Source organism: Cyprinodon tularosa, unplaced genomic scaffold, assembly GCF_016077235.1.
Source record: "Cyprinodon tularosa strain WSP-4 unplaced genomic scaffold, ASM1607723v1 ctg60, whole genome shotgun sequence".
Taxonomy (NCBI): domain Eukaryota; kingdom Metazoa; phylum Chordata; class Actinopteri; order Cyprinodontiformes; family Cyprinodontidae; genus Cyprinodon; species Cyprinodon tularosa.
This window is the reverse complement of record NW_024039341.1, coordinates 231,547-255,346: the sequence shown is the minus strand read 5'-3', so window position 1 is coordinate 255,346 and position 23,800 is coordinate 231,547. Positions and strand designations below refer to the sequence as shown.

The window sequence follows — 23,800 nt, the reverse complement described above, 5'->3', positions numbered from 1 at the left end:
TTGTACAGTATGTATTGCATATTTATACTCTTATGGAGCAATATATTACTGTTACCTTGCATTCAGGCCAAATTAAATTAAGGGAATGATCTTTCAAGCACAAATGTACACAGCAGTAAGAGTACCGTGATGTTTAGTTAGTAAAAACCAGATATCTTTCCAGCTTTCATTGACCTATTTGGGTTTTATAATGTATGATGATCTCTATTCAAACATTCATTGCTGATAGGCTTCAAAAGGAGCACAGGGAGAAGATGTGGTGCTTTTTTTCAGATGAAAATAAATAACTTTTTTTTTGTATTTCTTAAAAAAAAAAGGCTTTAGAATAATTTTACATATATATTAATTGGGTGTTAAATTATCAGTCAACATCTCCTGTAAAACGGGAGTAAAATGCTGATTGACTAGCTAGGTCTACATGCTCCTCCTTGCAGGCTGGGTTTTCCTGAGCTAAAAGCCTACACTGTGTCTTAAATATCTACCTAAAAAAAGATCAAATAGGACATAAAACAACAACAGCAACCCTCTCTGAAGAAAAGTCTGATTCTACCTCATTTTCATTCATTTATTTTAAGCATCCAGCTTGCTGGACCCCTCAGTAACTCATTGTAAGGTCGAGTATTTATGTTATCTGTATAATGTAATGTTAAATATAATAAAAATATTAGTATAATCCAAGTCAATGCAAGTTAAAGTTGATTAAAAAAAATGTGTTTTACAGATCAGCCAAAAGTGGGAGAATGCCAAAGAAAATACAGAAATTAGGACTTTTTACGTCAAGTCAAAAAGCAGCATTTATGTGCCCTCTGTAGGCAAGGCTTTAGCATAACTTCTTTGACTTGCTAGTAAGATAAGTTGCATTTATTTCAACAAGCTTGAAAATAGCCGAAAGCCTGTTTCAGTGTTTACATAGAAGTTAGACTTATTAGATAGCTTCATTAAACACAGAGGGGTATACTTATAAGGGTTTCTTTGTCCAATGAAAGCCCAACAGACTACATCTATGGATATCACCATATTATATAATCCATTAAAAAAGAGAAATACTTTTATTATGGAGGTTTTCATGGCCAACACACTTCTAGGGAAGACAGCCCACTTTAATGGTTCCAGTAGGATTACTGATGTCCTTCAAAATAATCTGCAAAGAGGAGAATTGCTAAAAGAACCTGGCTGTGCACAGAGTGCAGTATTCAAGCGCTTGAATGGAAAGTTGAGTGGAAGGGATGTTGTAAACAAAGTGCACAAAATATAGCGATAGCAAAGCGAATTTTTGGGTTTGGTGGAGATTTTTAAAGATGTAGATTGAGGCTGGAGTCTGTGCTATTAGGAGCACTAAGCACAGAACAGAAGCGTTGCAACAATCTGACATCAGTAATGGTGTTAAAAGCATACATTTCTTTTTTTAAATCCATTTGTTGATTTGGAAGCCATGTCATTTCCTGTTTAGCCACAGCGTTTTTATTTTAGTCACTGGAGCTATAATACAATAATTTATGCAATAGGAGGCTGGGCTCACTTATTGAGTGCATAACCTGTACACCATAGGCATGCATTCAGGTAGGCATTTCTGCATTAAACTTCTTTTTTTTTTTTCAAATTTGTCTTGTGCAATATTTCAATTTTCCAAGTTGATGAAAATCAAATGATATTAAATCACTCTGTGTTTAATGAATCTAATGAACAGGCTTCATGTTCACATTCTAGTTTTAATTTTAGCAAAAAACTTTTTAATGATGTTCTAATAAATTGTAGTTCATCTGTAGGGCTGGATAATATGCATTCATACTTCACAGTGGGAAGTTTTGTATCACAGAACCAGACGGAGTGTGCATAGCTTAACATGGGAAGTTTAAACCTAGTAATCTCATAACTTGAAACACTGACATCGCAGTCGGCACATCGGAGAGCTTCCTGCCAACTTCTGACATTTGGACATCGTTTCATGAAAAGAAGCAAAAGAGCCACTGAGGTGTGATCATTGGTTTTCTTTGCCTTCAGATTTGACTGAAATGAAAAGCATTCTTCAGAAATCTACTGACCTTGTAACTCTACCCATCAACCACAGAGTGGTTTTAGTTTCTCAGATCTCACCCGTACAGTGCAGTACATTGTGGAACTGCTGCAAGTCCGGTTGCCGAGTTACTCTTTAAGGTGGTAAATGATGGATGACTTTCATCCTGCATACATTCTGTAGTGCAAAAAGGATTTGATTTAATCTCAACTAAAAATCAGATATCTATAAATATTAGACCAAACATGCACTAGTGAGGTAGACCAAACCTACCAGCAAAATGCTGAGTATAAAAAAATGAAATAAAATAAAATAACGGACCAAAACCCAGATAACACCTCTTTTGGTCTGACATTCATTTGGCCCCAGGAATCTGGATGGTCAACAGCAACACTGGCAAATGTCACTACAGTGCTTTGCCGACACCAATACCCTTAAAACCCGTTTTGTGTTTTTTTTTTTACCCCCCCAATCCTTCCCCTACATGATCTGGAAGCTAACATTCATCACAGAGACACTGTCCGGTATATCTCTGCTTTGTCGACAGTAAGGTGTAACAGTCAGGAAGGAGAGTGAATGATAAGGCAGCAAAAGTTTAGGACTATTCTAAACCAATTGAGCATAATGCAAAAAACACACACACACACAAAAAAAAACAACAACTGATAAATCTCCCAATGAAAATATAGCCAACTGAAAATAATCCGTAGCTGTTTGTGTTTTTATCTCTAAACTCGACACGTAGCAGCAGCTACACTGGTAGCAGTTATTACACTATTTGAACTTCCTGAGTGCAAAATTCAAGCTGTATTCCTGAGTGTTACACCAAATTAAAACAATAAAACAAAACATTCTTCATGAGTGTTTTTTTTTTTAACCTGAGGTAATTCCAAAAGCAGCTTCAATGGGTGAGAAGGGGATTTTTGTCTCCCTCCTCAACCGTCAAAGCAGTTTGATTGGCTCTTGTGCTTCGGCAAGGCTCGGCCTCCTGTTTAATCAGAGGTCTCAGGAGGTGCCGCCGGTTGGCTGTGCTCCCCTTCGTCTCCCTTCAAGGGCGACGGTTTTCCCTGAGAAGCCGGCGAGGACTGCTGTTGTTTCACTGGGCAGCTGGCGACCATGTGGTCGATGCTCAGGCAGAAGTGGCACCTCTTGGGCTGGGGTGGTAACTTGCACTCTTTGGCGTGGTGATCTAGGCCTCCACAGTTATAACATCTATGAGAGAATGCACATAAAGCTGTTAGCATAACATAAACCACTGGAAAAAATAAAAAATTCTGACTGCCCTGCTAACAAGTGAAATGGTTGACCACAGTGTTGACCATCGGTTGAAGGGTGAAAATGCTCAGAGGTTGGAATATTTTAGCCCAACGCTGCTGTGAACCCCACCATGTTATAACTGTCTGCTGTGCTTCTTCAAGATGCCATTTGTTTGCAAATATTATCTAACAAACCCCTAAAGCCTTTGCAGAACATCCATTTTTCTGTCATAATCCCAGTTGGGGTTGCCAGAGGTGCTGGTGCCCTTCTCCAGCTGTCTACGGCGAGAGGCGGGGTACACCCTGGACATTTCGCCAGTCCATCGCAGGGCAACAAAGAGACAAAGAGGATAAACAACCATTCACACACACACCTAAGGAGAATTTAGAGAAGCCAATTAACCTAACAGTCATGTTTTTGGACTGTGGGAGGAAGCCGGAGTACCCGGAGAGAACCATCGCATGCTCAGGGAGAACATGCAAACTCCATGCAGAAAGACCACAGGCTGGGAATGAGCCGGCATCCCGAAATCTTCTTGTTGCAAGGCAGCAGCGCTACCCACGGCTTCATTGAGCAGCCCCCTTTGCAGAACAGCTGAGACTAAATTATTCTTAGGTACATTTCTTATAAAGTAAGTGAATTCTGAGTGTGTGGGTTTTTATTTAGGGATATCAAAGGAAAAGAGGATCAGTTGTTGGACATGTGTCACGTTTAGGACTCATTTGGTTAAACAACAACAACATATACACACACACACACACATATATATACAGGTGCTGGTCATAAAATTAGAATATCATGAAAAAGTGGATTGATTTCAGTAATTCCATTTAAAAAGTGAAACTTGTATATTATATTCATACATTACATACAAACTCATATATTTCAGATGTTTATTTTGTTTAATTTTGATGATTACAAATGACAACAAATGAAAATCTCAAATTCATCATATCAGAAAATTAGAATATTGTGAAAAGGTTCAAAATTGATGGCCCCTGGTGCCACACTCTAATCAGCTAATTAACTCAAACCACCTGCAAAAGCCTTTAAATGGTCTTTCAGTCTACTTCTATAGGCTACACAATCATGGGGAAGACTGCTGACTTGACAGTTGTCCAAAAGACGACCATCGACACCTTGCACAAGGAGGGCAAGACACAAAAGGTCATCGCTAAAGAGGCTGGCTGTTCACAGAGCTCAGTGTCCAAGCACATTAATAGAGAGGCGAAGGGAAGGAAAAGATGTGGTCGAAAAAAGTGTACAAGCAAGAGAGATAACCGCACCCTGGAGAGGATTGTGAAACAAAACCCATTCAAAAATGTGGGGGAGATTCACAAAGAGTGGACTGCAGCTGGAGTGAGTGCTTCAAGAACCACCACACACAGACGTATGAAAGACATGGGTTTCTGCTGTCGCATTCCTTGTGTCAAGCCACTCTTGAACCACAGACAGCGTCAGAAGCGTCTTGCCTGGGCTAAAGAGAAACAGGACTGGACTGCTGGTGAGTGGTCCAAAGTCATGTTCTCTGATGAAAGTAAATTTTGCATTTCCTTTGGAAATCAAGGTCCCAGAGTCTGGAGGAAAAGAAGAGAGGCACTTCATCCACGTTGCTTGAAGTCCAGTGTAAAGTTTCCACAGTCAGTGATGGTTTGGGGTGCCATGTCATCTGCTGGTGTTGGTCCATTGTGTTTTCTGAGGTCCAGGGTCAACGCAGCCACATACCAGGAAGTTTTAGAGCACTTCATGCTTCCTGCAGCTGACCAACTTTTTGGAGATGCAGATTTCATTTTCCAACAGGACTTGGCACCTGCACACAGTGCCAAAGCTACCAGTACCTGGTTGAAGGACCATGGTATCCCTGTTCTTAATTGGCCAGCAAACTCTCCTGACCTTAACCCCATAGAAAATCTATGGGGTATTGTGAAGAAGAAGATGCAATACACCAGACCCAACAATTCAGAAGAGCTAAAAGCCACTATTAGAGCAACCTGGGCTATCATAACACCTGAGCAGTGCCACAGACTGATCGACTCCATGCCACGCCGCATTGCTGCAGTAATACAGGCCAAAGGAGGCCCAACTAAATACTGAGTGCTGTACATGCTCATACTTTTCATGTTCATACTTTTCAGTTGGCCAACATTTCTATAAATCCTTTGTTTTTATTGGTCTTCAGTAATATTCTAATTTTCTGATATGATGAATTTGAGATTTTCATTTGTTGTCATTTGTAATAATCAAAATTAAACAAAATAAACATCTGAAATATATGAGTTTGTATGTAATGTATGAATATAATATACAAGTTTCACTTTTTAAATGGAATTACTGAAATCAATCTACTTTTTCATGATATTCTAATTTTATGACCAGCACCTGTATATATATATATATATATATATATATATATATATATATATATATATATATATATATATATATATATATATATATATATATATATATATATATATATATATATATATAGTCTATGAATGGAAAGAGAATTATTTTTTGCCACTAGAGGGCAATGTTTCTCCTGTTAAACCTTTTGAATTAAGACACTAATCACAGAATATTATCAAAGATTAAATATTTTGACTAGTAGTTTAGTAAAGTTACCAGAGGTTTTTCTTAAGAGTTGTGGTCAATTTGTGACATTTGTCATGTGTCGCAGAGAGGACCTTCCAGTTGGGGTCGGTTAATTCAAAGCGTGGCACTCGTGTCATCACCATTGAACTTTAGAAAGACTTCAGTGCCTGTGGGGTCAGTTTGAGGCATCAGGCAGCCATCGGCCACCACTGTTAGGACATCGTCAATAGAATAGCCACGCGTATAGGGGTGGAAGACAGATGGGTAGTGGGAGTGGGGCAGTTATTGGGTTCCTCATTGGACCCCCCCGGACCCCTTTGTGTTAGCAGATGAAGTTTGTACAGGGTCGGTTTGGCTTTGTGGCTCTGGGTGTTTCAGTGGTGTCAAGGTCTATACCGTCACCATCGTGGAGACTCCCCACATCAGCATCCATCAGGGGGAAAGTGGAAGTGGTCCCTTTGTCTAAAAAAGCTGCAGTAATGACCTCTGAACCCTGACCTCCAACCTCCCTTCAATCCCATCCAAGCCCCCAGCCCTCTTCCTTTTATTCATACACAGTTGCTATGACAACTATGACCCTTAACGCCCTATGCCTGGGCTTCTGCATCTGTTATCAATTAAATGGACAGGAACTTTTTTCTTCTCTAAAGTGATATAGATAGTGATCTGTGAGTTTAGCAGGGATTTGAACCAAACTAAAACAGTAGCAGAATAGCAGGGATTGTTCCAATTATAATTATATATATATATATATATATATATATATATATATATATATATATATATATATGCAACCAGAGCACAATCATGTGTTGCATAATATAAAGCGGAATAAGGAGAAAACATCTTATCCATGAATAAAAACAGTCTGAGGACAAGTATTGAACCACAGCGGCCTCCCAGGACTCTTTGAGGGTGTAATGATCGCTGTTCTCACACTTCCTTCGCTCTGGTTGTAATCACAGCTGACATGTGGCGAAGTTGATACATGATCTAACCTTGCATCATACTGACACCCGGAATGATCTGCCAACCCTGATATCTTTCGCTTATTTCTCTTTGGAAAAGAACCACATTGCTACCTTGTACCACATTCTTTTGGATCTTAAGGTGACTTAACATTCAAATTCGTAATTTTAGAATAATCTTTTTTTATATAAACATCATGATTTTAGAGCAATTAGATTTTAGACCAAATCTTACTTAGGTTAGATTTTTTTAAACACTTTTGAGACATGGATCTAGATCAAGTCATTATCCAAAGGTTATTTGGTAAATGTTTCGATACATGGATGCCTGCAAAAATTTCAAATTCCCCCTAAAGAAATTCCTAGACTAACTTTGCAACTTGCATAATTAGAAAAAAAAAAATTAAGGAGAATTTACATCTGTCTTTAAAGTATTTTTGAGGGGTTTAAAGTAAAACGTCTTTCTTTGAAGAGGGTTTGTAGGAAAAGGAGAAAAAGTGAGCAGATCTGAATTCACCAGGGACCAGCAGATTTAAACAGTTATTGATCCAGGTCACACGTCAGGCCCTGCTGATGTGACCCTCATGGAAGCCCAAAGTGGGGGGTTGGGATCCAGGGAAAAAGCACACAAAAAAGAGAATCTATGACATGATTTTATATTTGATCCAACTAGCACTCACATGCAGCCAACAGTCACGCAATCTTTCCCACAAAACAACTGATTTAAAGTTTTAAAGCCAAACCATCACATGTTCTTTACCGACTTACTTCCTATTAGCCAATATTTGGACATGCATCATTAAAAAAACATATCTAAACAGTTTATGATTCTGCATTCGCTGATTGTTTAATTGTACTAATTGACTAATGAAACCAAAACAGAACATAATAAATACGGTACCGTAAATCCCTTCTTTTGGCTAAATTTCTTTTTTTACATTTAATAAATGAAATAAGAAGTTATGACAAGTTAGACTGTAATTTCACAGGTCCAAATACTATGATGGAGAACGATAAAAAATAAAACAGAAAAAGGGGCCTATTTAACAAATCACACACTTTGATGTGCTGAATGTGCACAAAGATATGGTTGCATTTATTTTTGCTGTTCTATAACCTATTCCCATTATTAGTCAATCAAAAAAAAATGTCCCTCTTGGTTAAGTGATTTGCTCAGGTTAATTTCGATGGTGATGTATTTAACAGCTATACTAAACAGATATAGTTTGCTATTTCCAACAAGGTCTTGAGGGTTTGCTCCAAATAAGGCTAATGCTTGCACGCACATCATACCAGAAAGGCCTTGCATTTTGTAGGTCCACTAAAAATAATAGGGATATGATTCAAAACATGTGCACCATATTTCTGCCAGCAAGTGTCTGAGCTTACAGGATTTATTTTGGTCACAATTTCAGGTTTACTAAAAAAAAAAAAAAAAAGGAATATTAATATTGAAACGTATCCTTTTTTTATGCAAATATTTCTAAGATGTATATCATTTTGATTGGTAATTTCTTCCAAAACATTCAGTTTCAATTACTTTAATTGTCTCCTGTGTTCTTAAAAAATTGTTCACAAAAAAGCTGAGGTGAAATTATTTGCAGTATTTGCTACCATTTCAAAAATATATTTTTATCCCTGAAATGCATCAAAGAAATGGCCTTTTGTGTCGATTTAACTTATCCGTCTTTAAATTGTGAAGTAACTTTTAAGGCTATTCTCTCCAGAGGATCCTAATTTCTTATCTGGTGCCTCTGACAGAATACATTTCATAAATATAAATTTTTTTTGTCCAAAGTAATTAAAATCACCCTTAGTTGAAAAAAAAAAAATACTTTGTTTCATTAAAAGCACTAAATGTGCAACTCGGCTGATAAAATATAGACAAGTTCTGAATAATAGGGGTTTCAGGCTTCAAAGTGTTAAGCTTGAGCAGCACAAGATATTTACTTTTTTTTTTCTTTTCGTTTTGTTCTGGCATTATGATCTAAATACTGAAATTGTAAATAACTAATTGGACAGAAATGTATTCAGTTTCTGCAAATTGAACATGTATGTAGCAACATAAAACACTTAATATAGTCATAGAAAGCATTTGGGATAGAAGTGTTATTGAAAGAGTAGTGTAAGAAAATAAGTATTTTAATTGTGATCAAAATCATCATAAAAATTTCAAGGAAAAGTATCCCAAATATGAATATAACTGAACATTACACAGCCTTTGTTGAAACATATTGATCTTGTTTCTATGGTGTTCAAGGTTTATTTCAGAGCATCTATTTCTTGGATTTCTTATTCAAAACCTTGTTGTTAAGTTGTTAAAATATCTTTTATACTTCCTCTTAGTTTGCTTTTCTTACCTGTCTCCCTTTGAACGACGCTTTTGGACTTTTTTGCCCTTGGGCCTCCGCTCGCTGCCGACACAGTGGATGCCACCGGGTCCAGTAACCCGTTGCGACTCCAGGCCCTTCGATGACTTCTTGAAGGTGAACTCCACCGCCTCGCCTTCCTTCAGGCTGCGGAATCCTTCCATGTGCAGCTTGCTCTAAAAGAAAACCAAGCAGCGGTTCTTGTGATTTTGAAAAAAAAAAAAAAAGATTTATGTAATTTATATAAAATTATTTATATATCAGCACGTCTGACTGAGAGATGATTGATTTCTCTGTAACTTGTTTGCAGAATACAAATAGGATGAATTTGATGTTTAAAAGTACCCATATATACCAGATTAATTTCACCACATGCCCTTAGGAGTCTCTGACCCCTGAACTTTAATTCCTGCTTGATATAATCAGTATACAATCAGTACCAACAGCTTTTATCAAGTATCTGGTATTGTATGCCTGTCCGCTAATCAACAAGCCAAACAAAGCTTAGCACACCTACTCTACAACTAATTCTAGGATCAAGGGATGGTGACAAATTGCTGCATTTGCTTCTCCTTATTTTACTGCATTTAGGAGAAAAACCTGACAAGGATAACCTTTAATCAACCCCCCTCTCTCCCGCATCCCCCAACCTCACCAGAGGAACAGCATTCCACACTACGGCCCCCACCCCCAACCTTTTTCCCACCCACATCACAAAGCTCCACTAACACACTGACCACCACCACTAACCCTAAACTACAGGATGCGGGGCTTGGTGCTGGTGTTGGGGGTGGGGTGACAGGGCAACCAAGGCATCTCTCTATGAAGGTTGGTGGGGTGGGGGGTCAGGGTGACATTCCTAAGATAGTTGTTTGGCAGAAAGATGTGAAAAAAGATATAAACTGACGAGGAGCTCAAATGACCAATACCTCACCTTGATAGTGATGTTATCACAACAAGATCTTTTTTTGTTGCCAGAAGCTGATACCTTCACTTTGTTACAGGTTTGATGACATTAGATGGATCTGCTTGTTTAATAAACAATGGACCTGCAGGCTTGAATGTTTAACTGCCTTTTTATTGATTCACCTGAAGAGAAAAGAAGTCTTCTTATTCTTCTTAACATGTGCAAAAAGCATTTCCACCTCCAAAACAAATGTGAGAAAGTTAAAGGGAGAATAGGTGTAGCACAGGTATGGAAATAAATACCTCAGACTGGTTAACGCTTCAAGGGAAACCCCTTAATTCAAAAAAATCCTTGGGTGGGATTGTTAGATTTAACTGTCACGCAGGGCGCAAACTGTTGACACAAGAACAGCCGTCCATTAATTTGCCAAATCTTTTTTGATAAAACGATAATCCCATTTCTTTGATTTTGATGTGGAGCGGAGCTTTATCCTTCTTGTGTCTTCTGAGTAAACGTCTGGATTCTTTGTTTGTGAAAACCCATAGGAAGCCCGACAAAACATGCACATGGGGAGTTATTTTGGAGAGGGCTTTTTCTAACAAAACAAGACTGAATCTCTAAGAAAACAAGGATTAAATCACACGAACATCGCCTTAGAACACGGTTGTGAAAAACACAATCAGGCATCACTGTGGACTATAAAAAAAAGATACCGGTTTCAAAAAGAAGCATGTTCTGTTACATGGACTTCCCAGTAGCAGACACCTCTGCTCACATTACTGTTAATCCACTTCCTCTCTTCAACATTCTACCATCCCCACCCCCATAAGTCACCCTCACCTACCACATGGCTACTCTCACACAGGTAAAGCATTGGGGTGGGGAGGGGATTCCTTTTCTTTTTATCCTTCAAGGACCTGATGTGGAGGTGCCATTTGTGGGGTCTAGAGTAAACTACATTCGAATGTGTCTGGAAGCGAAGGGAGGCAAAGAAAGACATCAGAGTGGAGAGGGACAATAGAGGGACTTCTGCCAGGACAAAGAGGGGCTTGGGGCACGGCTGAGGGGTGCTTGATTCGGATGCATGGCTCCATTGTCAACCGGCACAAAGGCCAGCGAACCGTGGGACATAATTTTTCCTTGACGCGTGGCTGCTAATTTTAGGATGGGAGGGCTTTTCTATTTTCCAGATTCGCTATGAGTCCATCGTTACGTTTTCAAAAAAAAAAAAAAAAAAATCCAGTGCTTCAGTTTTAAACAACTCACATAAATGTATCTCAGCAGTTTACCCTTTCTATTTCTGTCTTATTAACATTATGATGGCAAACCTGTAATATTTGACTCTCCTGGATGAGGATGTGGTGACAGTGGAGAGACCCTTACATAGTTCTGAACCCCTGAGCGTACAAGAAACAAACCTCTAGTAGACACAGGCTCAGTGTGAAAGGCCTTCTGGCATGATGAACTAGGGATTTGAGACAGCGCACCGAAAATGTACACAGACGCACTGAAACAGGAGAACTTTTTAAGTGAGAGAAAAGTAAAAGGTTAATAGCAGATGAACTCTAAGCCAGAATTAAGTTAAGTTGATCAAATAGGGCACATGTCCTAACCCGATGAGTTTCTACACCTCAGCTTTGAGATACTTTATAGGATGATAGAGAGAATGCGTGTGTAGCACTTGTGACTATCAACTTATTTAGGTAGATTTCAGGGGTCCATAAGACTCCATCACTTTTATTTAATAATAGACAAGGTTTTTTTTTTTTGTGTATTTATAGTAAAGTAAAAGACCAAGCAAATGATCTGAAACTGATCTGATATGTTGTGGTACAGTTAGAAAAAGCCCACCTGGGTAAAGGAACAAGCCTGGAAAAACATTCATTGGACATCAGCTTGCATTTCTAAATTCATTTACTTAATTACACCAAATGCATCAGTTTTAATAACAAGATTTCGGAAATCACTACCTGTCCAATAAAGTCATCTTCCAAAACCTAAATCCTAAGTCCTGGATACCTCAAATAGCAACTTTTAATGGCGTTGCATGTCTTTATTTAGGGATGTTTATAGGTAACAATAGAAAGATTCTCATCTAAATAAAATAATATATATATATGTTTTTTTTTTCTGCCAACACCATCCCAAAAGTGTGTGCATGTGTGATATTGGCGTATAATTTTCTATATATTTCTATATACTGGTGTATAATGTTTTTCTTAAATTTGTATTATTTGGTGTCAGGCAATACTCTTAAAAAGAGGCCAATCTATATCCTTTTGGCTGGGGTGTGATACAATATGCACACACTAATAAAATCCAAATGCACTGATTATGAAAAAGAAACCGATGATTGGAAAAAACAAACATTTTTTTTTTATTTATAAAAAAAAAAAAAAAACTAAATACAAGGCTGTATAGATTTGAAGATGTTCAAATTTAACACTGATATGTATTTTATCTAAATGGGTTAAAAGCGCTGAGCCGCATCCGCGGCTCAGCGCTGGAATGGCTCCGTTATTATTTAGCAGACAGAACATTCTGTGTTGACTTTGGCTGCTCTCAGTCCTCCTCTGCTTCTCTACAATATGGAGTCCCACAAGGGTCAATACTGGGGCCACTGCTCTTCTCCCTCTATCTACTCCCACTGGGTTCCATCCTGAGGAAGTATGGCATTTCCTTTCATTGCTATGCTGATGACCTACAAGTATACATTCCAGTAAATCAGAATGGGGCCCTGTCTTTGTCTTCCCTTTACAACTGTCTTCATGAAATCAAAGCTTGGATGTCACATAATTTTTTGAAGTTAAATGATGACAAAACCGAGATTATTGTCTTTGGTCCAGGTGCCTCCCGTCAGCCGCCAGGTGTTGATCTGGGGCACTTGACAAATTACAGAAAGCCAGTAGTCACCAACTTAGGTTTTAAAATGGATGATGATTTTAAGCTGGAGGAGCAAATCAGTGCAGTGGTTAAGTCAAGCTTCTTTCACCTAAGACGGCTGGAAAAGATCAAACCCTTTTTAACCCACAGAGACTTGGAAACAGTGGTCCACGCCTTTATTACATCGCGGCTGGACTACTGTAATGCTCTGTATACAGGAGTCAGCCAGTCTTCCCTCTCTCGCTTGCAGCGCGTACAGAACGCTGCAGCACGACTTTTAACTGGGACAAAGAAGAGGGAACACATAACACCAATCCTGGCCTCACTTCATTGGCTCCCTGTCCATTTTAGAATTCATTTTAAAATTCTTTTATTTTCTTATAAGTCAATAAATGGCCTAGCTCCACCATACCTCTCTGAGCTACTACAGAATTACTGCCCCGCTAGGTCCCTTAGATCAGCTGATCAGCTCCTTCTAAAAGCACCTAGAGCAAAGCGGAAGCTCAGAGGGGACCGAGCATTCTCTGTGGCAGCTCCCAAACTGTGGAATGCCCTCCCCCTTTCTATCAGACAGGCCCCTACACTCAGCTCTTTTAAAACCCTTTTAAAGACCCACTTTTTCTCTCAGGCCTTTGAGTGAGACTTCGACTTTTTTTCTGCTCTTACTGGTTTTTTTTTTTTTTAATCTTTGAGTTTGTCCTGTGTTGTGGTGATAATTGTGTTTTATAATCTGCTCAAATGACCTGTACAGCGCTTTGATTTTAGCTTTGTCTGACTGAAAGCGCTTTATAAATAAAGTTGAGTTGAGTTGAGTTGAGTAAAATATAAATTCAGAAATCTCAAGGCATTAAAAACTAAAACAAGATTATATGAGAGCAAGGGGCGGTTCAGGAGAATAACACTTAACATTTGTTTAAGCTGAACCCTTTTATACCAAATATATGAGCTGCAGATTTCTATCCTTAACTAAATTCGTAATCAAGTATCTGTATGCTTCATCCTGAGCCGAAGGAACAGCGAGAAACAAGAGCTGCATTTGTGATCATGCAAACTTTATGCAAATAGTCAAACCTCTTCCTAGCCCAAGTCAGGAGATTGGTCGTGTGCTGACAAGGAAATATATCTTAACTGATCCTTTTCAAAGAATTTAGCTGTAAAACATGATGTACCTCTATACTGCACAAACAGGCAGAGGGGGTTGGTGAGGTTCAACAGACAGGAGAGAGCCTTTAATCACTTTATGACAGGAACTCTGAGGTGAATGAGCAGCTAGTAGAGATTCCTCTCATTCACATGCTAAACCGTTATCTTATCAGAGGTGGAAGGTCTTTGCTCACACATGAGACAAGGGAGAACATGTACCCACCTTACTAACTACCAAACACTTACAATCTTACAATGATGGGTTCTAAATTATCTTAATTTTTCATTTGTCATCTAATAGAAAAGTGCATAAATAAAAAGGAATGAAAATTAATAGTTTAGCCATTTTAATGGATAAGAAGCATGATCAGCAAAATCTTACTCAATCTAGAAGAAGGGCACTGCGTTAAACTATATTAAAAAAAGATTACGTTTTGCTTTTTTACCATAAATGTATGTGCACATCTAAAGGAGGATAATAAACTATTTTTCTTGATCTGTTTATATTCATGCAGCTACAAGGGCCTTTGCTTTAAATCCTTTAAGATGCATAAACCCAGACTTAGACAGTGTATAAACCCGAAATTAACTTCTTTTCTTTTACACAGATCAAACAATATAAACTGGGTAAATGGGGATCTTTTTTCATGTTACATTTTCACAGATTTTTCAGTTCTGTAATATTTATCTTAAAATCGTTTTTTTTTTTGTGCTGCCCCAAGTGGTTGAATGGTGGCTATTGCTGTTGAATTTTTCTATAGGTTCAAGTGGAACATGCAGTATGTCCTTTTATCAGAGTAGCCCCAGTTCAGATTTATATACAACTCAGACACAACTTCATATCGAGTTCTCCTATCCTTCGGTGATTGTAGCACTAGCCTAGCACATTGCAATGCTAGCAAATTAAACCACGAGGCTAAAACTGGTAAGCTTCTTTCGCAAAGACTCCCTCCACTTCTGCTGCTGATGGGGGGGTAAAATATGCCCCACCTCAACAGATCTCTCCGTGGTGTAACTATGGAGATGCTTCAAACTATGGAGCTGGTTTCATATGTATTCGGTTTAGTGCCTGCCTTGTGATGAAACCACTAACCGACCAAGAAGCATTTTGTAATAACTCAGACCCAGCTTCATCGTTGCTCTGTTGGGCCATTAGCACTGACCACGGCTGTACTAATGCTAAAAGGGGCGGGGTTATCTTTTTACATGGGGTGAGTTTTCCTTTAAGCAAGAGCTCACTGGGGCAGAAGGTTTCGGAACCTCAAAATATAACATTTGAAATAAATAGATTTCATGTAGACATATTTTATAAGTTTCCATGTGCCCCCCTTGAATTATGCAGATATAACAAGTAACCAAAACTTTGTAGTTACAAACACAAATCTAAACCCTCTCCACCACAGAAAGATATAGCTGCCAGCTTTAACTGGATCATGAGCATTTCACCCCATCGCCATAATCTTTTATTTTCCTGTCCACAGCTGGCCCTAACGATCTGAATATGGCTGGAATAAGCTTTCATAATCAGTGATGTTTGATTTCGGCTGTGCTATTACAATTAGGATCAAATAGGATATTAACCACGCAATATGAAACACATGCTTCGATTTAAACCACCCTGTTAAACACCACTGTGATGATTTTAAGGGTTGCCGTCCTTCCCCAGTCTCAAATCGTTTGCAGCCTACAGTAAGTTTCCTCAGATGATCACCCTGCATTTAGTCCAACTGAAATCTTATCAACTCAAATCCTTTGTTTTTTAAGAAAAGGACCCCCTCAACGTGATGCTGCCATCATCCTGTTTCACCTTGCTGTGTTTAGAGCGCTGTGCAGTTACATCTGCAATTAAGTGGTTTCATATTTTACTTAGAACCAGCTGCTTGTATTTTTGATAATCCTAATCCCATAAATATTGTTTTAAAATATGTAGATAAAACATTGCACAACATTATCTCATAAAAGTTAGATTAAAACCCAAATAACAAAAGCACACTTCTATCTTACCTCTGACTGCCTTTATATCACCAGTTAAAGCATTTACGCATGTCAGTGAATGGCATAGATCTGTGTTTAATGCTAATATTTTCCATCCAGACCATAAAATTTTTGGCTTGTCCTTAAATACCTTTAATATAGTTTTTCATAAAGTTCACTCCAAAAGTTGTGTTTTTCCAGATTTTTTGTTTACTGCTGGCACAAATTATTACTGGAAACTATGGTTAATATCTCATAAAGATTAACGATGAGTCTCTTATGTAAAGGCTAAAATAAAGTGCATATAGAGGGAGGACTGAGCATTCAAAGAGAAGTTTATCATAATTAAATTTTGTGTCTCTGGTCTGGGTTTTATATGGTGCCTGGTCTTTTGAAGAAACATTTAAGAATTGGCTCTATACTGAAAGAAATATGCATCTGTTTTTGGCATTTTTGGCACTTTAAGACATTTCTTTTATGTTAGCGCAATATGACAAAAGAAAGTTGTTTTGAAGTAACTAGATATAACTAGTTAGATGCCAAAAAATGTTATGAAAAACTATACAATAGCTTTTTTTGTGTGACTGCATTGTATTAGACATATTCTTAATCATATTCATTCATATGCAGTTAATCTGCTGTTTTTTTGAAGTGCTTTCAGGTGACAATAATTGTAACCTGGACTATATTACAAATAAACTGAACAGAAACTTGTGTGGTTTTCAAAACTGACAGTAGCCCAGGAATCCATCTCCTCTTAAAGCTGCCTCTGTGAGAGAGAGCTTCATCTATTTTGTCTTCCTGCTAAAAAAAAAAAAAAAAAAAAAAAAAAAAAAGTAGGCCCATTGATCTCCAATTACAAAAGGTATTTTCCTAAAGAAGAGGGGAAAAAAGCTCACCACCCAGCCAACATGAATCTCAATTTTTTTTTCTTCCATGGAATGAAAGAAAATAATGAAGGAACTTAGACTAATTAGGTTGAATTAGAAACAGGTGAGTGAAACGAAATTCATCAACATGAATAAAACATAAATAATAAAAAATGAGAGAAGAATATGTGGAATTTCTTATTTCTTTGTTTAGGTAGGAAGAGCCGGACCTACCTGATGGACAAATACATCAACCGGTTCTTCCAGCGGCACTCCCTCCCTGTTGGTCATGGACAGGAACCCGAAGCCCATGCGGACGTTGAACCACTTGCAGACCCCAACCCCATGGAAAGACTGCGCGTCCTCCTCTGTGCTGGGTCCCTCATCTCCCTCCGTCTTACACACTCCTGCAAAACAATCACCTTATTCGCTTTTTGATGCAGATATAAAGATTATATATATATCCCAACTTTATTAAATTGTTAATTTCCACATATGATTGTTTTTTGCAAATCAGCAACTAATCAATACAAATCAATGACTGGGCACGCCATGCTCCTGTTTTAGTGTGATACATTTCCATTTAAAAACCGGTGATTGCACAATCAGCAACATGGACAAAACTGGCATTTAAATATCTGAAAAGTAAAGAAATAAATTAAATAATAATAACCAAATGAAATGGTAAAAGTTAAACCCAGTGCTTATCACACTAACTGAACAATGGCTCAAAGCGCTCCTCTCCAATCGGTGGATCAGAAAACAGCTTCATTAACTCTCACAACATCAACGTGCTGCTCAAAAAGTTTTTACTCCACCTGGGAACTCCTGGTTAGAAACGGAACCCATGTCGTCTCCCTCAGCTTTGAGTCAAAAAATTAGCACCCAAGATACAATATCCTCTTTTTTTTTTTTTCTAATTTGCAGCTCTCAAACTGGGTAATCCGCACAGATTGCCACTTTCATTCAAAATGCAACGAAACGCAGAAGCTGCGCAGCGAGAGGGAAAGCGGGAGGTAAACAAAAGGGGGCTGGCAACCTAACCCCCCATCAACAATGAGGGGAGGGGAGGGGGAGAGTTTTTGCAGAAGAATCCCCACCACCTCCACTTCCACTACCTCACACCCCAATAACATCCTAAACAATGCCACAAGCCCTTCCCCTCCATAAGATACACAGACAAGGCTTTGGAAAAACATATATATAATAATAATAAAAAAAAAAGCATCCAGACGTTCAAACCTACCTTCTGCCATGCCTGTGGGCCAGTTTGGTCCCAGTTCTCTCCTGGATCCCTGCTTCCAGCTCCTCTGCAGTGGTCAGCACTGTTGGTCAATACAAATGACAATTTCTTAACCAACAACCCCCCCACGCAATCTCTCGGTCATGTCCACGTGATTCACGATTACAGTCCCCAAGGACGCCTATGCATTGTGTGATGGAAGGACCAATCAACACAAAATGAATGAATTGATGTTCTGCTCAGAGCTGGACTGTGCAGCAGTGAGGTGGCTGATGTGGTGAACTGCGGTATCAGTGGTCCACAGTATTTTACTTTCAAATAAAGGTGCCATTTCCTGCAAAATCAGAATAGAATAGTTTCTGATTACTTATACCTTTCTATTTTATTCTAAAGGTTTGCATAAGAAGTTACAAATGGGCAGAATGACATAGAATCATGACCTGAGATCTTAAAAACTTGTATTCTTAGGTGACAAATTAAACGTATTTGACTCATTTTAAACTAGAAATCAAATATGTATTTATTAATAGTAGGCTATTAGTATTTTATTTTATTTCCTTCTGAGTTTTTTGGTTTAAAAGAGACAAAACTCAGAAAGTTACAATAGTTCAAGGCATACAATTAGCTGTTTCTCTTTACTTTTTGCTTATGAGTTTAGACTGTTTTAAAGCCTTCACCACAAAAAAAAAAAAAAAAAAAAAAAAAACGGAAATCTAAATAAGTATTTTTTTCTTATAATAAGTGCATTTTGTTTTGAATGGAGGAGGTAAGTGAAAGAGTTTGCCTATGGGACAAGACAATTTACATTTAAAATAAGAAAAAACAAGCCAATATTATCTAATTATCTTATTTTAAGAGTAGAAATACTCATTCAATTGGCAAATCATCTTGTTTACTAAAATTAAGGGTAAATACACTTGGTTTAAGAAATGTTTACTTATTTCTGGATTGTTTTTGCAGTCTTCCATTCTTATTTTTCTTTTCTCAATAATAAGAACAAGGAGATTCGATAAAGTAGTAGTGGTCCTTGAACTTTTTTGTTACAGTTGATTGCAGTTTAAATAAAATTTGAATCATTTGCAAAAAAGAAAACATTCTTTCTTACGTTTTTGTTACAATGCAAAAACCAACACAGCAAACAAATATGCAAGCCTGACTCGTTTTACATCAACATGACGCTGATTAAACAAGCAAACGTATTCATGGATCAATAGTGATTGATCACAGAAGGTTAAGATGTGGACTCTCCTCTTTTGTTGAGTGGTCGACGCCTTAAAAAAGGAAAAAAAAAATCTAAAAAGAACTTCAAAACAAAAGAGTTAAAATCAAAATGAACAGATTTTAAAACGGAATGTATTTTTTTTAATATGTCAAAAGGAGCAAAATAAGAGAAGGGAAATTAATGCATTTGTATATTTCTCTATTTATATTTTATTTATTTATTGAGTTTTGTCTTTTTTATCGACATCAAACGAAAAGGAAAGAAACAATTAAACTTAAACTATGAATTTACTGTAATTACTGAAACGCTGTCAGAGGCAGAAATGTAATATTAATCTCCCAACTCTGTTAAAGGCTTTTAAAATATTTTATATGTGAAGATTACAAAGAAGATTAATCATGACATATGTTATACAAACCAGCATTGCATAGAAAACTTTATTAGAATTTTACAGTTAGTATAAATAGAAGTTTTTGTATCATTGTGACGCCAGGATGGATGTGCAGAGGAGCCTGTCAATACATTTCTTCAATGCAGCCACAACGACCCCTTGTGGCCCCCCCTAAAAAGCATGACATTGGATACACACAAAAAAATAAAAGCCCCAATTACATCCATGTTGCAAACAGATGATACACAAAATAGGAGTTTGAAAAACGATTGGTTGTTTCTATCTGAACGTGATAAAAAATTATAAGAGACTAAAAGAGAATATGGAGTCAAACCAATTAATAAGCTCATTCATGGTATAAGTGGCTTTTATTCATGCACTCTTGTTAACTATGGCTTTAAACCATTGAAGGTTCCTTTTTCACCAGACAATTTTAATGTTAGAGTAAATGAAAAAATTAACCTTGTCATGTAATGGCTAATACAATCAGGATCAAGACTCCTGGCTTTGTAGTTGTTTGGCAGATAGCCCAGGACACCCTCTAAAAACAGTATATGCTGGAAAAAGAAGTTGTTGAAGAAGCTGAACGTTAACAGCATTTATGTATACACAGAACGTTCAGTGGAAGGAAAAGGTGTGGGAGAAAAGGTCTAAAAGCAATAATGGCAAACATACACAATATGGTGAAGAAATGCATGTTTAATAATCCAGTGGGGATTTTCAATGTGAGGGCATTAACTTCCTCTGGTCCATGTTGAGTGTGGTACACGCCATGTCACCAAGCAGCACAGTGACTACCGTTAGCTCCATATATTGGCCCACACATGATTGGTGACACCTGATGGCAATTAGTGGACACACTTTGATTGAAAATGTCCCTTTGGTCACATTATTTTCATCATCATCAAATCATGTTCATGTTCAGGATTATTTCCTGAGTTTACTTTTAAAACAATTCTGTTGAAAATGGTTGAAAAGCGATGTCTGACTTTCATTTGTTCATTTTCCTAGAATCTTTTATTCATTATTTCTTATGTCAGATTCAAGTTATGTCTGTGATCATTGTGGATTTTTGCTTTTCTTGTACTAGGGACACGCACTATTTTTCCCACAACTGTATAATCAATATTTTCACTGCTTCATGGATTAAATCTGTTTTCTCCTGCCATTCAGTCCAGGTGAACAATTGAATCCTGCTAGAATTACAGTTTTGCTATACACTTTCTCTCGTTGGATAATGCATTCAACAAAGCCATGTAGGTTGTTTAACACTTGGGATACTACTTATAAAACTGTTTGTTGATATATGCATGTTGATGCTGTTGGAGCAGAGACTGTCAGAGAATATTAAGATAAGAAATCAATATTTCATAAATCCTCATTGTTTTCTGACACTGTTTGTCCTAAAAACTGGTGCTGAATTCACATAATTAAGATGATAGGTTTTAGTATTCATGCTAGAAAAAAATAAATGCCATATGCTCTTCTGCTGTCAACTTTGATAATGATTTTTATATTTCCTAATTTCATTATTTGAGAAGACAGTGAAATTGGATGATGGTTACAATGCAGAGATAAAGCCTCCATGGTTTTCATTTAGACAAAACCTTTTATTGGATAAGAACAATAATATAATAGCATATCACTAAGACAGAGGGTTCATGTTGTTGAGGTCAGTGCCTCTAAAATATGCTTTAATGCCTGGGCCATAATCCAAATCTTCCTGGACTGCACAACTGAATTTAATACAGCAAGCTGTCATAACTTCTTTGGGGATGTTAGGAGGAAATTTATAACATCAATTTATACAGTGGGAAATTTTATGCCCCCCTTATGCATACCTCTTATGGGGATGTTTAATTCCAATAAAAATCAATCCTCTGAGTCAAAAGCTTTGAAAGCAAAAGTTTTTTTCTGCTTTAAAAAAAGAAAGAGAAAAGAACAATCAGAAAGTAAATGCAGATATTGGATAAAAATATCCAGTCTACGTCTGTGTGCTTCCTTAAAAATGTTCAGTTTGTGGTCCTTCTGACTTCTACCATTCAGCAAATATAGAAGAGTTTAAAGAAATAATATTCACTTTATGTAAATTATTATTTTCTGTACGGTGGAACAGTTTATAGCACCATTGCCTTGCAGGAAGAAGGTCTTTTGGTTCAATACCTGGCCTAGGATCTTTCTGCATGGAGTTTGCATGTTCTCTATGTTAATGCCTTGATTCTTTCTGGGTACTCTGACTTCCTCCCACTTTCCAAAAACACGACTGTTTGGTTAAGTGGCATCTCTAAATTTTCCTTAAGGTTTGTAGGCATGGTTATATGTCTCCTGTGTTGCCCTACAACAAACTGGCAACCTGTCCAGCATCATGTACCCTGCCTTTTCCCCCCAGTTTGCTGGAGATATGCACCAGCCACACCGCCACCATGACGGATAACTGGAAGAAGCAAACATTTCATCATTCATCTACCACAAATATGTATATATATATATTTTAACAATACTGTATCCTTTTTATGTTTTATGATGCCATGATTCTAACAAGAAGATAGATGACATAATCTACTTTTAAAACTATAATCTTTGCACTGAAATGAAAGACTCATTAAAGGGTACTCAGTTACTGCTTCTACATCACTAATCCTTTTTAGGTTTAGGATCCAAAGAAGCTGCTCAGTTACTGCTTAGGTAATCATATTCCATCTCTACTATATATATATATATATATATATATATATATATATATATATATATATATATATATATATATATAAAAGTTTTTTTCTGCTTTAAAAAAAGAAAGAGAAAAGAACAATCAGAAAGTAAATGCAGATATTGGATAAAAATATCCAGTCTACGTCTGTGTGCTTCCTTAAAAATGTTCAGTTTGTGGTCCTTCTGACTTCTACCATTCAGCAAATATAGAAGAGTTTAAAGAAATAATATTCACTTTATGTAAATTATTATTTTCTGTACGGTGGAACAGTTTATAGCACCATTGCCTTGCAGGAAGAAGGTCTTTTGGTTCAATACCTGGCCTAGGATCTTTCTGCATGGAGTTTGCATGTTCTCTATGTTAATGCCTTGATTCTTTCTGGGTACTCTGACTTCCTCCCACTTTCCAAAAACACGACTGTTTGGTTAAGTGGCATCTCTAAATTTTCCTTAAGGTTTGTAGGCATGGTTATATGTCTCCTGTGTTGCCCTACAACAAACTGGCAACCTGTCCAGCATCATGTACCCTGCCTTTTCCCCCCAGTTTGCTGGAGATATGCACCAGCCACACCGCCACCATGACGGATAACTGGAAGAAGCAAACATTTCATCATTCATCTACCACAAATATGTATATATATATATTTTAACAATACTGTATCCTTTTTATGTTTTATGATGCCATGATTCTAACAAGAAGATAGATGACATAATCTACTTTTAAAACTATAATCTTTGCACTGAAATGAAAGACTCATTAAAGGGTACTCAGTTACTGCTTCTACATAACTAATCCTTTTTAGGTTTAGGATCCAAAGAAGCTGCTCAGTTACTGCTTAGGTAATCATATTCCATCTCTACTATATATATATATATATATATATATATATATATATATATATATATATATATATATATATATATATATATATATATATATATATATATATATATATATATATATATATATATATATATATATATATATATATATATATATATATATATATATATATATATATATAAACATGCTCAGTCAGTTCCATCTTTTCATAGGAACACGCTTGTTTCATAAATAAACCACAAGATGGCAGTAATAGAAATGAGTCAGTTTTGGAAAAGCAACCACCTGTGTTTTAACCCAGGAAAATTTGATCTTTTTTTTTTTTCTTTTAAATCTTCTTACTCGAGAAAGTATATATACTCTAAGAAGTTTTTGCCTCATAATGAAGAGGGCGTCGTGTTCCGGCTGT

The 23,800-nt window shown here is 37.1% G+C and overlaps 1 protein-coding gene across 2 annotated transcripts; it reads right to left on the bottom strand.

Moving 5' to 3' along the window:
- Positions 1 to 1,555: 1,555 nt before the first annotated feature.
- On the bottom strand, positions 1,556 to 18,380 carry si:ch1073-284b18.2 (protein lin-28 homolog A). 2 transcript variants are annotated; one of them, XM_038307151.1, is made up of 4 exons: positions 18,226 to 18,380; positions 17,214 to 17,386; positions 9,195 to 9,379; positions 1,556 to 3,226 (listed from the first exon to the last, which is right to left on the bottom strand). In XM_038307151.1, the coding sequence occupies exons 1-4, from the start codon at positions 18,233 to 18,235 to the stop codon at positions 3,007 to 3,009; spliced, it is 588 nt and encodes a 195-aa protein (XP_038163079.1). In that variant the 5' UTR covers positions 18,236 to 18,380; the 3' UTR covers positions 1,556 to 3,006. The 2 variants fall into 2 exon arrangements, with proteins under 2 accessions (XP_038163079.1, XP_038163077.1); XM_038307149.1 differs by lacking the exon at positions 18,226 to 18,380 and adding an exon at positions 17,798 to 17,956.
- Between the last annotated feature and the right edge of the window lie 5,420 nt (positions 18,381 to 23,800).